This window comes from Strigops habroptila, chromosome 23 (assembly GCF_004027225.2).
Source record: "Strigops habroptila isolate Jane chromosome 23, bStrHab1.2.pri, whole genome shotgun sequence".
NCBI classification, from domain to species: Eukaryota; Metazoa; Chordata; class Aves; order Psittaciformes; family Psittacidae; genus Strigops; species Strigops habroptila.
The window spans coordinates 990,658-1,009,769 of NC_044299.2; the positions used below are offsets into that span (position 1 = coordinate 990,658).

Here is a 19,112-nt window from a genome sequence, read left to right on the forward strand (position 1 = left end):
TACAGACTGTTCCAGCTGAATTCCTGACAAGTAGCTGAGGTCTGGAGCAGCCTCAAGCCAAGCTTTGAACTCTGAGTCAGGCTTCTCCTGCTCTGCCAAAGTCACAAGCAACTGGCACCTCATCCCCTCTGAGGATGCTGCTGGGGCTCTTACCCTCCTATGTCCAGATGATGGTGGCCTCACATCTCCTGCACCCAGAACTGGCACCCTCACAGCTCCCACCAACTGGAAAGCACTGTTTCTTCTAGATTACCTCAAACCCTATGAAAAAACCACAGAGTTTTCCTTAAACTTCAATGTTAAGCTGGAAGAAAGCGTTAGGAAGAGGAATAACAAGAAAGCTGGAGAGGGACTTTGGACAGGACAAGGGGGAATGGCTTTAACCTGCCAGAGGGGACACTGAGATGAGCTCTGAGGCAGAAGCTCTTCCCTGTGAGGGTGCTGAGGCGCTGGCACAGGGTGCCCAGAGAAGCTGTGGCTGCCCCATCCCTGGCAGTGTTCAAGGCCAGGTTGGACACAGGGGCTTGGAGCAACCTGCTCTAGTGGAAGGTGTCCCTGCCCGGGGCAGGGCTTGGAGCTGGAGGAGCTTTAAGCTCCCTTCATCCCAAACCCAGCTGTGGTTCTATGACACTCCCAGGCCATTAACTCTGCTGAACGTTGGGGGATAAAGCTGGTATGAAAAATGCTCTAAAAATAAGGCTCTATTGTACTTGCATGTGACTGTTGTTGCTGCAGGAATGCTGGTGCCTGACACTCCTGTCCCTGTGCCTTGCAGGAGAAGCTGAAATACTTCACATCCCTTTGAACACTTGGGCATAAGCTAAACTTGTTCTGCTTCACGTTGCCAGAGCAGGTTCCACCTCCAGCACGAGCACACTTACTGGTACACCAGTACAAGCACATGTTAGCCTTAGGATTTATGGGAATAAACCATAACTTTACATTAATATGACCACAAAATTAAAGCTCGAGGTTGCACCAACCATGAGACAAACCCCAGGGAGCTGCAGAGCAACCTCCTAAAAATAGGTTTAAAGAAGAACAGAAAACCAAAGCAAACTGCATGTTCTGCTGACTGACATCTTCTCTCTTGCTAAGATTTACTTGCCTGGGAGGACCTGAGTGAAGGATGAGCTGCAAAATGGGTTAGAAGAAAGAAAAGTGCTAGAGATGGGGACATGAAGAGAAAGGACCTGCCCTGGGAACTGACTGCAAGTTAAGGGTGTCAGTGATAGGGGCAGAAACAAACAGGCTCCTCGTTTCCCCCTCCTGATTTTCAGCCTCCCAAAGAACACCCAATTGTGAAAAGGGGCATTTTAGGGAATTTCAGCCTCAGTTTTATGTGTCTGCCCAGAGTTATGGCAGGATGGAAGAGGAGGTGGTGAGGAAAAGCAAGCAAGTCACCCAGGATAACTGCAGTGGTGTCTCAGTGTCAGGATCAATGCCACCACCATGGTAACTGCAGCACCCAGCACCCCAAAAGGGCCCTTACCAGGGGCTGTAGGATGAGGGAGTTCATCTGGGATGGGCAACACCTTCTGCAAGCAAAAAGAGGATCCCCAGATGGTTCGGTGCATCTGCCCCATCCCGTATCACCACAGGACACGTACTGGCAACACATTACAACTGGTTTATGAAGTACCCTTCACAATCAGGTGTAAAACCCATCACAGACACCAGCCTCAGGCTTGCAGGAACAAGCCCAAGCCAAGGTGCAGCTAAAGGTAAGATGTCTTTAAGCAACAGGCAATAGAGAACCTGATTGCAATTGTCCCAGGGTATTGAATAGGGCAAAGAGTTTAAGAGGGGTGGAGGATCCAGGGAGGGCTGTGACTTCCATAGGGAAACTCCAGCACTCAGCAGGCAGCAGGAGGAGAGGCAGAACTGGGTCAGGAATAGTGTTCTTAGAATGATCCCCCAAAAGAGAGAAGTCTTTGTCACCTGGGTGCTGCTACACCTATGGCAGGCAGAGCTCTTTCTCCTTGATCCACTCACTGTGCTCCTCAGTACTTCTACTTCAGCACTTTCATGCAAAAAAGAAGGTAAAACAGAGCTAGGAGTTAACTTTTGATGAGACTGAGCTCCATGGGATTCATTCCGGGAGACTAATGAGTGGCAAGGCCATCCCAGCTCCATTTGGATAACTTGGGTGAGACCTGGGAGCCATGCCAGGAGCATTAACAACCCGAGCCGCAATACAAACAAGCCTATTCACACACAAATGGTGCTCAAGACACCAGCCCAAGCCCCAAGGACCCTGCTACTGGGAAAAGGAGATAAACCCACAATAAATTAGCTCATTATAGATGGCTGCACAGAATCCGTGCTGTGGAATACATCTGACTACAGGAGAAGACGCAGGAGCACAGGCAGACTCCAGGCAGAGTGTGGAATAGCCACTGGGAGCTGGAATGGGAAGCGAGGTTGGATTCAATCAAACCCCAAACTGCTTTTTGGGAAGTAGAAGGGAAAGGCAGTCAGGCTGACAGCCATTTCCACCCTGCTAGCCAAAAAAAGAGAAGGAAGCACAAGGCACTGCCCCAAGCTCGCAAAAATAGTCTGAGATTTGCCACTAAAATGCAAGGAAGGAAACATGTTGCTTTGAGAGTGTTCCAGGAAAGGCTCTTTATTATTTGTCTAAGTGCAGCCATTAACAGCTCTGCCTCCAGCTTCCTGACCAGCTCCATGAATATTCAGCACATGGTGCTTTGAATGAGCTGGGAGCAGCACCCAGAAAAGGCAGGAGGGGACCCAGCATCAGGCTGGGGTTTAGTGTTGGAGTTGCCTTTGCTCCCCTGGATTAATGTGGGACACTGCAGTGCTGCTGCAGAGCATCCTAATCCATCCGAAAGTGGGATAAAACCAAACATAGCAAGGTCTTCCTTAAGAAAACCCACCCAAAAACACAAGTCACTTGAACATTCAGGCTTCCTTACGGCAGGGTTTGTTCTCCAAGACACAGGGCTCGGTGCCCAACCTGCTTCTAGGTGCTTTGTGAAGTCAATTCGGCACCTCATTTCCACTGGTGACTCTCCCAACTAAATTAGGTGCCTGCAGGGACTTCGGAACAGAGCCTGTTCTGCACCTTTGGGTGCCCAGAGCTCCATCTGACTACCAGCAGCTATTATACACCCAAAGCCATTGCAAAAGGTGTTAAGTTTTACAAGGAGAGGCCACCACGGAGCTGAGCGCAGGCTGCTGTTAGTCCTAGGCTTTGCCTTTGAAGTTATTTTGGGGTGTGAAGGAAGGAGGGAGAATGTTTGCTTTGTAACCAGAAAGCTACAAGAGAGCTTAAAATTGTCATCTGGGAAAGAAGGCCAAAAGCCAGCGCTATAAAATCTGCTTTAGAGGCATAACACCCTTCTGCTTTATAAGCTTGATAAAGCAATCCCAACTGTATAAACTGGAATATTGGCAAGGAACTGGCTTGAAAGTAAATCTCCAAGAGACAGACAGTATTTAACAAGTCATTACAAGTTAACCTACAGCACAGGGTGAAAGCAAAGTCCAAACCTTTTACCATCTGACTGTACCTTCCTGGGTGTTCAGCACTGCTCCCAAGCTTGGAGAGGATCTCCTTTCCACAAGAGCATCCCTAAAGAGCTGGAATACATCAGAGATGTGCTACACCCTCACTTCTCCCTTGCAAGGGCCTTAAAACCCGGGTCCAAAGCAGCACATCAGCTATGAGAGGCTTCAGTGAGGCCAGAAAAGCTTTTCCCCTGCAGTGAAAGCAAGAACCCCCCTTGCCTGAGAGCTCCAGCCAGCAGAAGGCTTCTCCCAGCCCAGCTCCCACCAGTCCTCCCAACCACACGACTTCCACTGTTTATAACCCTCTTATAAACAGTCGGGAGTTGACTGTTACCATAACAAAAAGTGCCATTAGGAGGAGAAAAACCATTATAGAAGCTCCATTGTCCAAGAGGCTCCTCAGACTGGCCAGCCTCCAGATCAGATCTGGCCTCCTGCTTGGACTTCGGAGCAAGGTGTTGAAGAGTCTCATGTCATCTGAGCACAGCTGGGCCCCAGCTGAGCCACGGGGCTGCCTCTGCACCACAGAAAGAAGGAAAATGGAATCACAGACTGGTTTGGGTTGGAAAGGACCTTAAAGCTCCTCCAGTTCCAAGCCCCTGCCACAGGCAGGGACACCTTCCACTAGAGCAGGTTGCTCCAAGCCCCTGGCCTTGAACACTGCCAGGGATGGAGCATCCAAACCTTCTCCCTTCAACCCATTCCAGTGTCCCACCACCCTCACAGAGAACTTCCTTATCTTCGACCTGAACCTCCCCTGTTTCAGTTTGAACCCATCACCCCTTGTCCTATCACTCCAGGCCCTGATGAAGGTCCCTCTCCAGCATCCTTGTAGCCCCCTTCAGACACTGGAAGCTGCTCTGAGGTCTCCACGCAGCTTCTCTTCTCCAGGCTGAACAGCCCCAATGTTCTCAGCCTGGCTCCATACAGGAGCTGCTCCTGCTCATCCTCGTGGCCTCCTCTGGACTTGCTCCAACAGCTCCATGTCCTCCTTATGTTGGGGACACCAGAACTGCACACAGTGCTGCAAGTGGGGTCTCACCAGAGGAGAAGATCAGGAGGTCCTTCTGCTCAGGGACATCGACCTGAGGGACACTGTGCAGGTGCCTTGTGAGCACTTTGGGGGGTTTTGAGGTGGGAGAAGGTCAGGTTTCATTGCCCTATCAGCACACATCCTCCTGTTCCTCCTTTCATGGCCAGATTCCTGACAGAGAAGGAGCTGCTGCTCTTCAAATACCTCCTTCCACTTACCCTTGCCAAGCACCACCAAAGCAGCCGTAGCTTGGCAAGACATGCTTTAACACAGGCAAGGTTTCTCCTTAGGTGCCAAGTGTCAGATTTCTGCTAGGAAAAGGCATCCATCCAAAAGGTTTTGAAGCCTTTGATGCACATGAGACACAAGCCAACATAAAGCAGCAAGTCAGCAACTTCCCCAGGCAAGAAGATGGAGAAAGACCATCTCTAAATCATCATCCAACCCCTCCTATGCCAAAGTTCTTCCCTCCTAGCTTCTGGGAAGGAAAGATGGGCTCTACAGTTGTCCCTAATGCATTTACACCAAGGGACAAGGCTGAGACTAACCTGCAAGACCCTGACAGAGACAGAGCAGCACTTAGATGGAGCAGCCTCAAGCAAAAGGCTTTTCTCTCCTCCTTTAACCCACAATCAACCAAACCCTTGTGGCCCACAGAGGCTCCAAGCAGAGATCACGGGGTAGGAAATGCTTGTGGAGCTGCTCCCAGCAGGTTTGAGTCTGTAGCACGACACAGAGCAAAGAGACACTTCAAGACGCACGCAGGCAGCCTCTGGATCTTGGCACTACAGCTCTTGGGTTGCTCCTTCATTAGTGGTGATACATCTTCAGCTCTGTGCTTCTTCACAGCAGGGACAACATATTGCAAGAGAGCTACTGCAGGAGAGAGGAATAATTCAAGTTTAAGGAAGGAAGGAAGGACCTAAGAGACTCACTGCTTGTTCCTGAGGAGAGATAACGAGAAGAAAGCCATGACAAGCCACAGAGAATGCACTATTTTACTTAGGGAATGCCCTAGAAACCAGAGTCCCATTGCCTGAAATCATTCAGCCACTTCAGAGCCTTTGTTTCAATTAAAGTGGGGGGAAAAAACCTGCTGAGAATGGGACATCAGAGCCCAAGTCAAGCTTGAGCACATTTGCCCCTCAATGGGGTGTGAGGGGAAGAGCAAAGTCAAGGCTGTGTGGAGTTGAGCATAGAAGAGGCTCTTCTGTAAGCGACTACCTATGGATAACCTCTTGCCAATGAATTAAAGGCACCAAAATAGCACCAGTGGAAGAGGGGCCAGAGAGACCTGAAGCTCCTGTACATGTGCATGGTCATAAAGTAGAAATATTTTGTCCCACCTTGTTCTTATTTACATCCTATTTGGCCATCTCTATTTAGCATTCCGAGGCGCACACGTTTTACGGTGTCATTACTTGATATGTGAGCCCTAAACTCAGAAGGGAGCAAGAAATATTCCAAAGTTAAGCAATGTCTAGAAATGTGGGACATTATTGTGAGTTGTTTAACTCAAGCTGCATTCCGCCTTGGAATGATTGTGGTTTAGCACTGAACACAGCAATGATTTCCTGGATAACTGACATAATTCAACCTGAAATCTTGCACGGATGAAGGATACAGCAGCCTAAAGGTGGATCATGCAAAGAAGGACTCTGTGCATTGGAAAGAAGAGAGTTTTCCCAAAAGCAAAGGAAAAGAAGGCAATGTGGGGTAGAAAGGTGAAGAACATCCACATGAATGGGGCTTGGAGCAACCTGGACTAGTGGAAGGTGTCCCAGCCCATGGCAGTGGGTTGGAACTGGATGAGCTTTAAGGTTCCTTCCAACACAAACCATTCCATGATTCCGTGAAGAGCACTGAGCATCCCACAGGAAGCTTCTCACCACCTCCACCAGAAAACAGTGGGGTCGAGCACCCTCAGCCAGTGTGCCAATGACACTGAGCTTTGTGGTGTGGTCACCATGCTGGAGGGAAGGGATGGGATCCAGAGCGACCTGGACACACTGGAGAGGTGGGACCATGCAAACCTCATGGAGCTCAACAAGGCCAAGTGCAAGGTCCTACCATTGCATCAGGGCAATCCCCAGCACAGCCACAGGCTGGGGGAGACGGGATGGAGCAGCCTGAGGAGAAGGACTTGGGGGTGTTGGGTGCAAGAAGCTCCCCATGACCCAGCTTCAGTGTGTGCTTGAGCCCAGAACCCCCCCGTGTGCTGGGCTGCACCCCCAGAGCGTGAGCAGCAGGTCAGGGAGGGGATCCTGCCCCTCTGCTGCACTCTGGGGAGCCCCCCCCTGCAGTCCTGATCCAGCTCTGGGGCAGCAGCACAAGAGGGACGTGGAGCTGCTGGAGCGAGGCCAGAGGAGGCCCCGGAGCTGCTGCGAGGGCTGGAGCAGCTCTGCTCTGGAGCCAGGCTGAGAGAGCTGGGCTGGGGCAGCCTGGAGAAGAGAAGGCTCCTGAAGGGGACACCTTAGAGCAGCTCCAGTGCCTAAAGGGGCTCCAGGAAACCTGGAGAGGGGCTTTGGACAAGGGATGCAGGGACAGGACAAGGGGAATGGCTTTAACCTGCCAGAGGGGAGACTGAGATGAGCTCTGAGGCAGAAGCTCTTCCCTGGGAGGGTGCTGAGGCGCTGGCACAGGGTGCCCAGAGAAGCTGTGGCTGCCCCACCCCTGGCAGTGTTCAAGGCCAGGTTGGACACAGGGGCTTGGAGCAACCTGCTCTAGCGGAAGGTGTCCCTGCCCGTGGCAGGGGGTTGGAGCTGGAGGATCTAAGGTCCCTTCCAACCCAAACCACTCTGGGATTCCATGAAAACAAAGTCGCTCACTAAAACGCTGCCAACACGCTCAGGATCACGTTCCAAAAGCCCCAAACAATCACGTTTTGTCATGTTCACTGTGCACGGGGCTGGGTCAGAGCGAGGATCTGGATGATGAGCAATGCTCACTCTTATATAAACTCTCCAGGTTGTGTCTCTGCCATGTAGAGACTTCTGATCCCATTGGGGCTGTAGATAAACCTCCTCAGCCCTGTTTCCATACAGTAAATCTACCCCACGCTGGGGGATGCTCAGCAGAGTCTCTGCTTTCAGTTTCCAGGACCCACCAGTTAATTCCAGGAGCCCTGGCACCCAGGTGCTGTCAGCCCTGGTGACAATCTGCCTTTGGATCCCATCTCCTCATCCAGCTCGACTTTACCAACACTCCAAACACAAAAATAAAGGCACTATTCCTAGCGCTGGAAGTGCAGAAGGAGCAGGAGCTGCCAGAGCCTCCCTTCAGATCCCACTGCAACGAGAGCAGCACAAGGTAAAGGAAACCTCCCTATTTCACTGCAGGATTCAGTTGGCAAAGCTTTCCCTCCCTGCACACAACCTCCTTCGACTTCTGCAGCTGCAGTTCAACCTCCCCTTCAAGTCTTTGAAGGATTTTCCAGCATCTTCAGCCCTGGACACGAGCAGAAACGGGTCTATTTTAAACACTGCCTGCTTTAAATGATGGCAAGCATTAACTGCTTCGTGAGCTGCACATTTGTTCCCTTCCTCACAGCACACTCAGCACCACCAAGAGCTTTTTGGCACAAACCCCCAAAAGCTGGGTTCTGCTCCAAGTCTGCTTTGGAAACAGTTAAAGGGCATAAGACAGCTCAGTACAGTCCCTTAAACAGGTAGAAATACACTCCTTTGGGCATTGCTTATTCCCCAGCGCTGCCAAGTGCATTTAGCCAAGTCCTGAACACAATGAAGTCTGTGAAAACCTGCTTTTTATGATTATTCTGATTATTTTACGTAGTAACACTGGCATTCAGAGCAAGATCTCTACCAGCCAGGGCCGAAAACATTCTTAATGCACACAAAAAGCTGTGCAAGAGCTCTGCTAAGAGCAGCACATCCCCAAAGAGCAAGGAAAAGGGAACTCTACAGCTTTATTCTCTCTGGAACTCCAGGCACAGAATCCCAGAGTGGTTTGGGTTGGATGGGACCTTAAAGCAGGGACACCTTCCCCTAAAGCAGGTTGCTCCAAGCCCCTGTGTGCAACCTGGCCTTGAACACTGCCAGGGCTGGGGCAGCCACAGCTTCTCTGGGCACCCTGTGCCAGCGCCTCAGCACCAATTTGTGTTTCATCCTTAAGGAGTTGAAACATCCTTTTTTCCCCTGGGAGAATGGGAGGAAAACATCTTTGCAGAGCTCCTCTTGCAGGGATTTTCGGTAGCTGGGGCTCACAAAGAGAGCTCAGAGCTCTGCAGAGCTGCAGTGGGTAGCACGGCCCGTTGCTGGCAGAGGAGCTTTGTTTATTCATGAAGCAGCTTGCAAGAGCTGGCACCACGTCTCCACCGCTGCTTTCTTCCCTCACACCAGGGTGGGACATGGGAGCAGCATTCCAGAGTGCTGCAGGCTCCCCAAGGGCTGCTCCTGCCAGGAGAGCGGCAGCTGATCCCGTCCCCGTGCTGCTCCCCAGGAGCCAAGTCATGGAATGCTTTGGGTTGGAAGGGACCTTAAAGCTCATCCAGTTCCAACCTTCTGCCAAGGGCAGGGACACCTTCCACTAGAGCAGGTTGCTCCAAGCCCCTGTGTCCAGCCTGGCCTTGAACACTGCCAGGGATGGAGCACCCAAACCTTCTCCCTTCAACCCATTCCAGTGTCCCACCACCCTCACAGGGAAGAATTTCTTCCTTCTATCCAACCTGAACTTCCCCTGTTTCAGTTTAAACCCATCACCCCTTGTCCTATCACTCCAGTCCCTGATGAAGGTCCCTCTCCAGCATCCTTGTAGCCCCCTTCAGATCCTGGAAGCCTCTCTGAGGTGTAAAATGCATTGCTTCCAGCAGGGAACTTCACTACGTGGCTGCTGTCAGCTGGGCTTGTCCCAATGTGGCACAGCAGCTCCTGCTCACCTGTAGCAGCAAAAGGGGGATGTGGAGGCAGGAAAATCCATCCCAGCCAACTTGGCAAAGGGCTCAGAGGGAAGAGGTGCAAGCCAGAAACATCGCTCTCTGCTAAATCATGAACCTGTATTAAAACTGGGTTTCTCCTGGGTGAAACCACCCTGTGCTGGAGCTGGTTGAGGCGCCAACTTCATCATGTTTCAAAAGTAAATGTCACAAAAAGCTCCATAGCCTGGTCCTGCAGCTTGTCCTCCTGCATGTGCACGGCTTGGAGGAGGGTTGAGGACATGGAGACAGCCTCAGGCTCCTGTCCCAGTGCTTCTGCTGGCAGAAGGTGGCCACACACTGGTTAAATCCTGACTTTTTGGATTCAAAGAAGCAGAGAAGGAGCAGAATTAAGAGATTTGCTAAAGACTATGAAGACAAGCTGAGAGCTGGGCTGGTTCAGCCTCAAGAAGAGAAGGCTCCTTAAGGAGAGACCTTAGAGCAGCTCCAGTGCCTAAAGGGGCTCCAGGAAACCTGGAGAGGGGCTTTGGACAAGGACCTGTAAGGATGGGATAAGTGGAATGACTTTAACCTGCCCGTGGCAGAGGGTTGGGCCTGGATGAGCTTTAAGCTCCCTTCATCCCAAACCAGTCTGGGATTCTACGACTTCAAGTGGAACTCATCAGGAATTCCTATGTAGGAATTCATCAGCCAGACAGAAAGATGTGACAGTTATTGTGATGCAAAGGCTGATTAAACCCTCAGGTTTATACTCCAAAGGAAGCCAGGCTATAAACTTGCTTTTGTTTCAGTCTTTATAGGCAGCTTCCTACACACCTCTGCACAAAACAAAACCCTTTTCCAGCTCCCCAGGGAACTCAGCCCCTGGCTTACATCCCTGCTCAGCCTACATAGCGTTCACCCTCTGTATTACAAGTTCCTTGAAACCAAACCCAAGAAACTCAATTAAAAGGGGGAAGAAATACTTAATGAAGTTCCAGGAAGCAACAGGTCCTCAGCTCTATCTTCTGCCAACATTTCCTCTCAAAACGCCTCATAGTTGGGTGTTAAACAACAGAAGGAAGAGCAGTTTTGGGGACCTGGCCTCGATTCTTGGTGCTGGGAATGTTGAAGAAAGAAGGGAAAGTCAAAACCAGTTTAAAACAGTTCCACCATCAAGAGGCAGTGACTGGTTCCGGGTGAGGATGTGCCAGTTCCTCCTGCCTGCCTCACCACATGAAACCAGCCCAAGGAGGATTTGGTTTCCTCCTCCCAACCATCACCCACCCACTTGCACTTCCTCTCTCAAACTTCCTCATCATTCCAAATGGGAGAGGGGAATCTCCTGCCTGCCCCATGCCACATCCACAAACCCCCTTTGAGAACGTCCTCCACAGCCAGTGTCTCCTCTGGTTGGGCTCCAAGGGGGTTTGGAAGAGATGGGAATGAAGATATTAATGAGAAGTTCGATGGTTTTAAGCCACATCCTTTTATTTTTGCCAGTTTCCTACAGGTTGGATCTAGGCCAGCACCATCCCAGTTTTGCCACATGGATTGTACAGTCCTTCCAAGTTAAGCCAGACTAGGAACCAGCAACCATGAGTAACACCACTCAACGTACCAAGGTGGGCTCAGCAAGGCTCAAGAGCAAGTTCATTTTCACCTGCCACCTTCATAAACCACACAGAGAGAGAAAGAAATGAGAGCACAAAATACATATGGTGGGAAAAGCTGGAGAAAACTGGGCGCTAAGGAACCTTGGGCAACAGAAATACAAGCAATAAGTAGAGATTCAGGTCAGAAATCCCCCCTCAACAGGGAAGAGTGAAGCTACAGCAAAAGACAAATGGCAAGTGGGAGGTTGAATGTGTTCACCAAGTTTGTGTAAAGCTTTTCCTCCTCCTAATCTGAGCAGAGGGAGAGCAGGGAGGGGAAGTCCTGCTGCAAAGCACAGCCAGCTCCAAGCTCATGGGTATCAGAAGGATATTGGCAAATTGGAAGGCATTCAGGAAAATCTAGTGAAGCAGCTGGAGGGATTGATTTACAAGGAAAGATTAAAATAACTGGAGGCCTGGTTTGGCTAAGCAGTAACTGAGGTGGTCGTGATGATGTTTTACAGTTTGGTTGACAGGCAAGTGCCAAAAAGCAGAGGAAGTGTTTAACGTCCCACACTTAGGTAGAAGCAAAGCACTGGCAGGTATTTAGGGCAACTCATGGCCGCGTTCAAGCTCTCAAAGCAGTGAGGTCTATCGGGTACTAAAATAGCCTCCCACTTCTCCCTTCCCAAGCAGCTTCTAGGAGCAGAAAGGAAACACTGAGAGAAGCCCAGGAATCCCTACGAGCCTCTGAAGCCGATTCCCAACGTGCTGTTTCCACCCTGAACCCACACCTTTGCTGTTAGCTTTTAACACCAAGAGCAAACAAGGAGTCCAGCCCACAGAGGGATTGCAGCTGGCAACAGTCACAACCCCACTCCTGTCGCCGAAGGTGAATATGATCTCTTGCTTTAAGGGAACGAGGAACAAGGATGTTAACCCTCCTCACTTTCCAAACGGGAATCTGGCTGCTCAATCCACCTCCCACAAGCTTCTCCTCCACGTTCAAACAGTGAAGTTATTCTTAGGCTCTGCTGAGCAAACCCCCAATCCAAAAGCATCCAACAAAGCCCGTGGTTGAGAACTGCCGAATTCCTCTCCAGAACCAGCTGCAGTTTAGGCACCACTGTTTTAAAAGCAGTTTGCAAAGAATCAGCCAAATCCTTCCAGATCACTCCAGGTGGCAGAAAGTTCCTGCCCCAGAAGCACAAGCAAAATAAACTGGGAAGGTCAGGGAAGTGCTAGTGACACTTTCTTGTTGTGTTCCTCGATGTTAAACTGAGCTGTTGGCTTTAGAGGGACCTGAGCTGGGGAAAAACTGATAACTTCATAAGGTAACATAACGATGGGGCTCGGTGAAGAGGCAGCAAATGGGCAGAGCAGAGCAGAACAAGGAGGTTTTGTTGTCACACACACTTCAGCTCACACCTGAACCAGCTGATCTCTTTGCTTTAGCTGAGGGACTCCAAAGCAGCACTTCTGGCAGTAGGAACAACCCAGCTTTGAGGTGGAATCCAGCTGCACTCGCAGAGCTGGAGCAGATTTCACAGTGCCAGCAGCAGGTGAGCAAGTGCATGGTGAAACCTCATCAGTTGGAGCTCTCCAAGTGCCCCAGTGAGAATTAACTACTGGTTTGGACTTGAGAAGGAACTACTACTTCTAATTCCTGCTGTTTGCATCTTGCTCACAGTACCATGGGAGTCAATGACCTGCTGAGAGCCTCCCAACACCCTGCAGACGCACCCCAGCCTACACCCTACAACCTCGCTACACCCTGTCTACAGCTGCTTGCCAATGGGAGCCCCCACACATAGGCCTGGATCCTCCCCAGCTGCCTCAAAAGGGTCACTGAGCCCAAACCCCTCCTCACCCAGGAGGGCAGAGCCCAATGAAAGGGGTTCCCCCTGCACCTCAGGGGGTCCCCAACAGGATCCACCCAAAGGCTCCTCTAACCCTTGAGGTCCCTGTATCTATCACTCCTCCAGCACACCCCATGTCTCTTCAGGGTCCCCCAGGACCTGCACACCGAGGGGTGTCCCATATCTACAACCTCCAAAGCTCCCCCCTCAATTCTCTCTTATCTTCCAGAGCTCCCCCCACCCCTCAAGTCCCCCCCATCCACAGACCCCCAATACCTCTGCAGGGCTCACCCCCAGAATCCCATACAAGACCCTTCTCTCTCTCTAAACCCCAAGACACCCCCCGATCAATACCCCCCCTTATTTGCACCCCTCCAGCCCCCACATATCCCCCATCACCCCCCCGAAGGGCTCTACCACAGAGACCCCCACCAGACCCCCTTCCCTCCTGTCCCCCCCACACTTCTGGCATCCCATAACCCGCTGATCCCCCCACACCTCCACCCCCAGCCCCCAAAACCCCCCATTCCCCGGCTTCCCCCCCCCCCCGAGGCCTCCGGTTCCCCCCCTCAGGCACCGCCCGGGCCCCTCGCTAGCTCCATCAGCCCCGCCCACTTGGGGCGGGGCTTGCCCCAGCACGGCCCCCCCTCTCAGCCTCTATTGGCTACGGCGCCCGTCATTCCAAGCCTAGCAGCAAGCCGATTGGCTGGAGGACGCTGTCAATCAGCGAAGAGGCGGTGCAAGGCAGAGGGGCCGCCTCACCAAAACTCGGGGAGAGTTGTGGGGGGGAAGGGCCTGCCGGGGCTCCCCCCCCCCCCCACCAGCCTCCCCGGGGGGTTCCGCCGCCGCCGCCACCGCGCCGCTCGCCGCCATCCCGGCCCCGGGGGCGGCCCTACCGAGCCCGGTGCACCGCCGGTTACCTGAGGGAAGCGCCGACCCGCGCCGCCGCCGGGGCCTCGCGCTGGCTGCCTCTTCGCGCTGGGGCCCCCCCCCCTCTTCTCTCCACCTCCTCGCCGCCCCTCCCCACAGCGCGAGACTCTCGCGAGAGCAGAGGGGAGGTGACAGCGCCGGACCAATGAGGGTGCTTCGGGGGGCGGAGCCTCGCCGCAAAAGGGGCGGGGCTTCATCGCGAAGGGGCGGGGCTAACCACGCCTCCGAGGGCGGGGCCACGGGGGGGGACCCGCGGGGACAGCGGGACGGGGACACCCCGGTACCGGGACACTCCGAACCCCAGCGCCCGGCTGAGGGGTCCCCAAAGAGATGGTGCCCCTGGGCAGGGACAAGCAGAGGTGACAGCCCAGGTCACAGCCCCAACAGCTCCCCGCTGTCCCCCGGGGGTTAATGGTGTCCCCGTCCCCTTGGGGCTCAGGGTGGCAGCAGGGACGCTGCCACCTCCCCAGGGCAGTGCAGTCCCCCCATGGCCAAGTGACAAGGGACACCAAAGAGACACGAGGAGCTGGGTCCTGTTATCAAACCGTCTTTATTCCCCTCCCACCTGCGGCAGGGTCGGGGCTCTTCCCTGCCGGGGCACCGGGCGCAGCGGGGCTCCGTCACCGTCACCGTCACCACCTCCATCACATGGCAAAGAGGATGAGGAAGGCCACCATAAGGCAGAAGAGCCCCATGGCCTCGGAGAGGGCGAAGCCCAAGATGGCATAAGAGAAAAGCTGCTGTTTGAGTGAGGGGTTCCTGCAGCGGGGAGGAGAGGCCGGTCAGCAGAGCCCCCCCAACCCCGAGCCCCCCATTCCCACCCCGGTGCCCCCCACCCTGACCTGGCGTAGCCGATGATGAGGCTGCCGAAGACGGTGCCAATGCCGGCGCCGGAACCAGCCACCCCCACGGTGGCAGCGCCGGCACCGATGAACTTGGCGGCCGTGTCGATGTCCCACTGGGCTGCGCTCGTCTGGATGGCTCGGTGGGTGCCCACCTGTGCCTGGAGGATGTGACAGGAGGGTGGACAAGGAGATTAACTTCACCCCAGACCACCCCCAGGGCCCCAGTTTCCTCCCCACACCCCTCCCAAGACCAGTGCTCAGCACCCCTGTGGCTCCCCAGTGTCCCCCAGTCCAAGCTGGCCACATTACCTGCTCCGTCCGGGCCTCAGGGCTGCTCAGCACAGAGGCAGAGAGGGGCTGGCACAGCACCCGCGGGCTCCTCCTCACCTGCAAGGCACATTCACCCTCAGATTGGGGGGGGGGGACGTCCCACCCCACGCTCCCCAGCACCCAAGGGTGGCCCCTGAAGCCGCCACTGGCACCTCTGGGGTCCCCCCAAAACATGCTCACCCTGTGAGCCAGCAGCACCCAGATGGGAAAGCATGAACTGCCACTGCCACAGGGTGCCCCACAGTGGGTGTAACGGGTCCTGGGGCCAGCACCCGAAGGTGCTTTCCTCCCAGCACCCAAAGGCGCTTTCCTCCCAGCACCGTAACCACCTCCACGTGGCTAATTACTAACCACAGAGTGATGGCAAATGATCTTTAACCAGCGTGAGGCTCCACTCACCTTCCAGGGCGGCTGTAAACCAGCTAGAGGTGTCCCCAAACCTCATCCCCTTGTCCCTGAGGGGGGTCACAAGTCACCCCCCAAAGTGGGAAGGGAGAGGGAAGGAGGGTTTGTTGCTACTCACTAGTGCAGGAGTGGAGAGGAACTTTGCACAGGCGTACATGGTGAGGGACGGAGGGACACACAGAGAGGGCTGGAAGAGACACAGGGTGTGAGGAGCAGGCAGGGGACATGGGGGGACATGGGAGGGGGGAGCCATATGGGGCAGGCCATGCCCTGGTCACTCCTGTGACAGCCCCTGGCTCAGTGCCACCACTTTGGGGTACAGGAATTGGGGGTCCTGGGGGGGTCTCACCTGCCCTGGGGGGGTACCAGGACATCAGGAGGCTCCTGGTCCCTGTCTAGGGATAGAGAATGGGGCAGCCTGAGGGACCCGCTGGGCCCTGGGGGGGGGGGACATGGCCGGGGGACCCCCAGCCCTTGCTGAGGACAGGGGGGCTGGAGAGGGTAGAGCATGGGGGGGGCACAGCCCAGCATCACCCCAAAAGGTAGAGTGAGGGAATGGCCCCCCAAAACGGAGGGGAGCTTAAAATAGGGGGGGTCACCCCAAATGAGGGGGGCAAACCAGAACAGGGGGTGTTCACCTCAAAGCAGGAGGGGGACACCCCAAAACAGTGGGGATCACCCCAAAACAGTGGGGGTCATCCCAAAACAGGGGTGGTCAACCCAAAACAGGGGGTGTTCACCCCAAAACAGGAGGGGGACACCCCAAAACAGGAGGGGAACACCGCAAAACAGGGGGAGGTCACCCCAGAACAAAGGTGGTCAACCCAAAACAGGGGGGGTCATCCCAAAACAGGGGTGGTCAACCCAAAACAGGGGGTGATCACCCCAAAACAGGGGTGGTCAACCTAAAACAGGGGGTGTTCACTCCAAAACAGGAGGGGGACACCCCAAAACAGAGGCTGGTCACCCCAAAACAGGGGGTTATTACCCCAAAATAGGGGCTTGTAACCTCAAAACGGGGGGGGCCCACCCTAAACTAGGGCCAGGTCACCTCAGAACAGGGGGTGTCACCCAAAACAGGGGGTGGTCACCCCAAAACAAGGCCACTCTTGCCCGCGGTGCTCACCCTCAGTGTGTGAGGGGATGCCCCAGCCCCAACCAGCTCCTCCTGGGGTGGGGGCTGGCGCGTCCCTGCCCCTCCCCAAGGCCCGGGGGGGGGTCTCTATGCCCCGTCCCCACCCCGAGGGTCCCCCCCCTCCGTGTCCCCACCGAGGCCCCCCCCCGGGCCCGGCCGCGGCCCTCACCTGGCGCACCGGCGGCGGGCAGGGTCGCGGAGGCAGCGAGTGCGCAGGCGCAGGCGGAAGCACTGCCCGGAAGCATCAGTGAGAGGCCGGCCACAGCGCCGCTCGCCCCGCCGCGCCGCCTGTCGGCCGGGAGGTAACGGGCCCCGCGGCTGTGCGCCCTCTGCTGGGCGGCGGGGGGGTAGCGCCGCAGGGAGGGGGCGGGGTCACGCACCGCGCCCCCTGGCGGCCAAGAGGGGCTCTGCGGGCGAAATTGGGGGGGCGTGTGTGTACATGTATGTACATGTGTGTGCATGTGTCTGTACGTGTGTGTACATGTATGTACACGTGCGTGTGCCCATGTGTGCGCAAGTGTGTCTACATGTGTGTGCGTGAGTGTGTCTGCGTGTGTGTACACGTGTGTGCGCGCACACGTGTGTATATATTGTGTGCACGTGTGTATACATGTGTGTGCCTAGTGTGTGTATATATCTGTACGTGTGTGTACACGTGTGTGCACCTGTGTGCGCACGTGTGTGCGCACATATGCGTACATGTGTGTACGTGTGACACGTGCGCCTTCCCACGTGTGTGTACCTGTTGCACACACGTGTGTGCACAGTGGCTGCAGTCCCTGTGCTTGAGCATCCGCGTGTTTGCACATATATGTGCAAGAAGCGTGAATATGTGTGAGGTCGGGGGGGGCACCGTGTCACCTCAGGGTGTGGGCCCCCCCATTGTGCAACGAGGGGGTGTCACCCTGGGGTGCGGGGATGGAGGTGGGGGGCATTGTGCAGGGGGACGAGGACACCCCAAAGTGCTGGAGGGGGGGGCTGTGTCACCCCAGGGTGCTGGGGGGACCCCTAATGGGTGCTGGAGCACCGGGGAACCCCCCCTTGCACACGGGGGGGGCGCTGTGAGCGGGTGGGTGCGGGGCCGCGCTGTCAGGCAGCGGATTTACGAGCAGCCCTAATGCGGTAGCCGCCATTAATTAAATCATCCCGATAATTAACTTTCATTAAAGGAAAATCAATAACGAGGAGACGGGGCTGAAAGGGGGGGGGATCGGAACGGGACCGGGGGGGAGCGAGGGGCGCATGTGCACGGGGGCGTGTACATGGATGTGAGAGCGGGTGTGCATGGTTGTGTGTGCACACGTGTGTGTGCACGTGTTGCGCGTGTGCACAGGGGGTGCACGTGTGTGCATGTGTGTGCACACGGCTGGGAGCATGCGTATGCACATGTGTGTGTGCAGGGGGCGCATGTGTGTGCACAAAGATGTGCACATGGATTGTGTGTGCACATTGCTGTGAGCACACATGTACATATGTATGTGCACATGGGGAGCGTGCACAGGGGGTGCATGTGTGTGCACAAAGGGGTGTACATGGCTGTGAACATGTGGGGGTGTGTGCACATGAAGGGTGTGCACATTGGGGGGTACATGTGTGTGCACATGGATGTGGGTTGTGTATGCACACGTCTGTGAGCTCATGCGTGTGCATGTGTGTGTGTGCACATCGGGGTGTGCATAGCAGGATGCACGCGTGTGCATGTATGTACACATGTCTGTGAGCACGCCTGTGTGCATGTGTGTGTGCACATGGGGTGCGCACACAGGTTTTACACAGGCACACATGCGTGTTCACACGTGCAGGAGCACATGTGCAAGGCATGTACCCTTCCGCCAATACCAGCGGGTTCCCGCACCCCTCAATCTGCCCCATCACCCCCAAATCCCCCCTTTACTCCCTTAAACCCCCCAAGAGACCCCCCCCAGCCCCAACCCCCCCTTTCCTCCCTCTTGTCCTTTATTTTTCCTCCTTTCCCCACTTTTTATTCGCTTTTATTCCCCGATGGAAGCGGCGGCTCCATTCGCTGCCACTGACCTTAACGGCTTAAATTAAAAAGCAATGTTCTGTGTGCGCGGAGATACGGGGGGGGGGAACACATCGGGGGGGGCCCCCGCTCAACCCCCCCTTCCCCTCCCCACCCCCCGCATGGGCTCTGATGGTTTTAATCTCACCGTAATGGCTTTGACCTTGCGATTAATAGCGGGGGGTACGAAGCCGCCGCGGCGTGACGGCGGCCGCCGCTCTAGGGGGGGGGGTTAGGGGGTTTTGGGGGGGTTTTGGGAGGTTTTAGAGGGTTTGAGGGGGGTGGAGGTATCTTATTTTTGGGGGGAGTTGGAGTGAGAGGGGGGTTGGTACTGGGGAGGGAAACTGAGGCACGAGTGGGGAATGGGGGGATTAGGGGGATGCTGGGGGTTTAAAGGGGGGCTGCGGCGGGGGGTTGATGGGGGGATGAAGAGGGGTGATAGGGGCTGGGGGGGATTAATGGGGGGCTGAAGGGGGAGGTGATGAGGGGCTGGAGGGGGTGCTAAGGGGGTGTTGGGGGGTGATGGGGAATTCCAAGGGGGGGATACACGCGTGTG

At 55.0% G+C, this 19,112-nt stretch overlaps 2 protein-coding genes across 3 annotated transcripts in view; both read right to left on the bottom strand.

Annotated features, from left to right (window-relative positions):
- Nucleotides 1-13,878, bottom strand: part of ATF7 (activating transcription factor 7) — a 70,584-nt gene extending 56,706 nt beyond the window's left edge. Inside the window, exon 1 of the mRNA XM_030510691.1 lies at nt 13,809-13,878. The gene's annotated coding sequence lies outside the window, so the exon portion shown is untranslated. The remainder of the gene's footprint in view (nt 1-13,808) is intronic.
- Nucleotides 13,879-14,349: 471 nt separating this feature from the next.
- ATP5MC2 (ATP synthase membrane subunit c locus 2) lies at nt 14,350-16,798 on the bottom strand. 2 transcript variants are annotated; one of them, XM_030510709.1, is made up of 6 exons: nt 16,703-16,754; nt 15,748-15,793; nt 15,517-15,585; nt 14,973-15,050; nt 14,661-14,821; nt 14,350-14,577 (listed from the first exon to the last, which is right to left on the bottom strand). In XM_030510709.1, exons 3-6 carry the CDS (start codon nt 15,553-15,555, stop codon nt 14,463-14,465), a joined length of 393 nt encoding a protein of 130 aa, XP_030366569.1. In that variant the 5' UTR covers nt 15,556-15,585; nt 15,748-15,793; nt 16,703-16,754; the 3' UTR covers nt 14,350-14,462. The 2 variants fall into 2 exon arrangements, with proteins under 2 accessions (XP_030366569.1, XP_030366568.1); XM_030510708.1 differs by lacking the exon at nt 15,748-15,793 and having other exon boundaries at nt 16,703-16,798.
- Between the last annotated feature and the right edge of the window lie 2,314 nt (nt 16,799-19,112).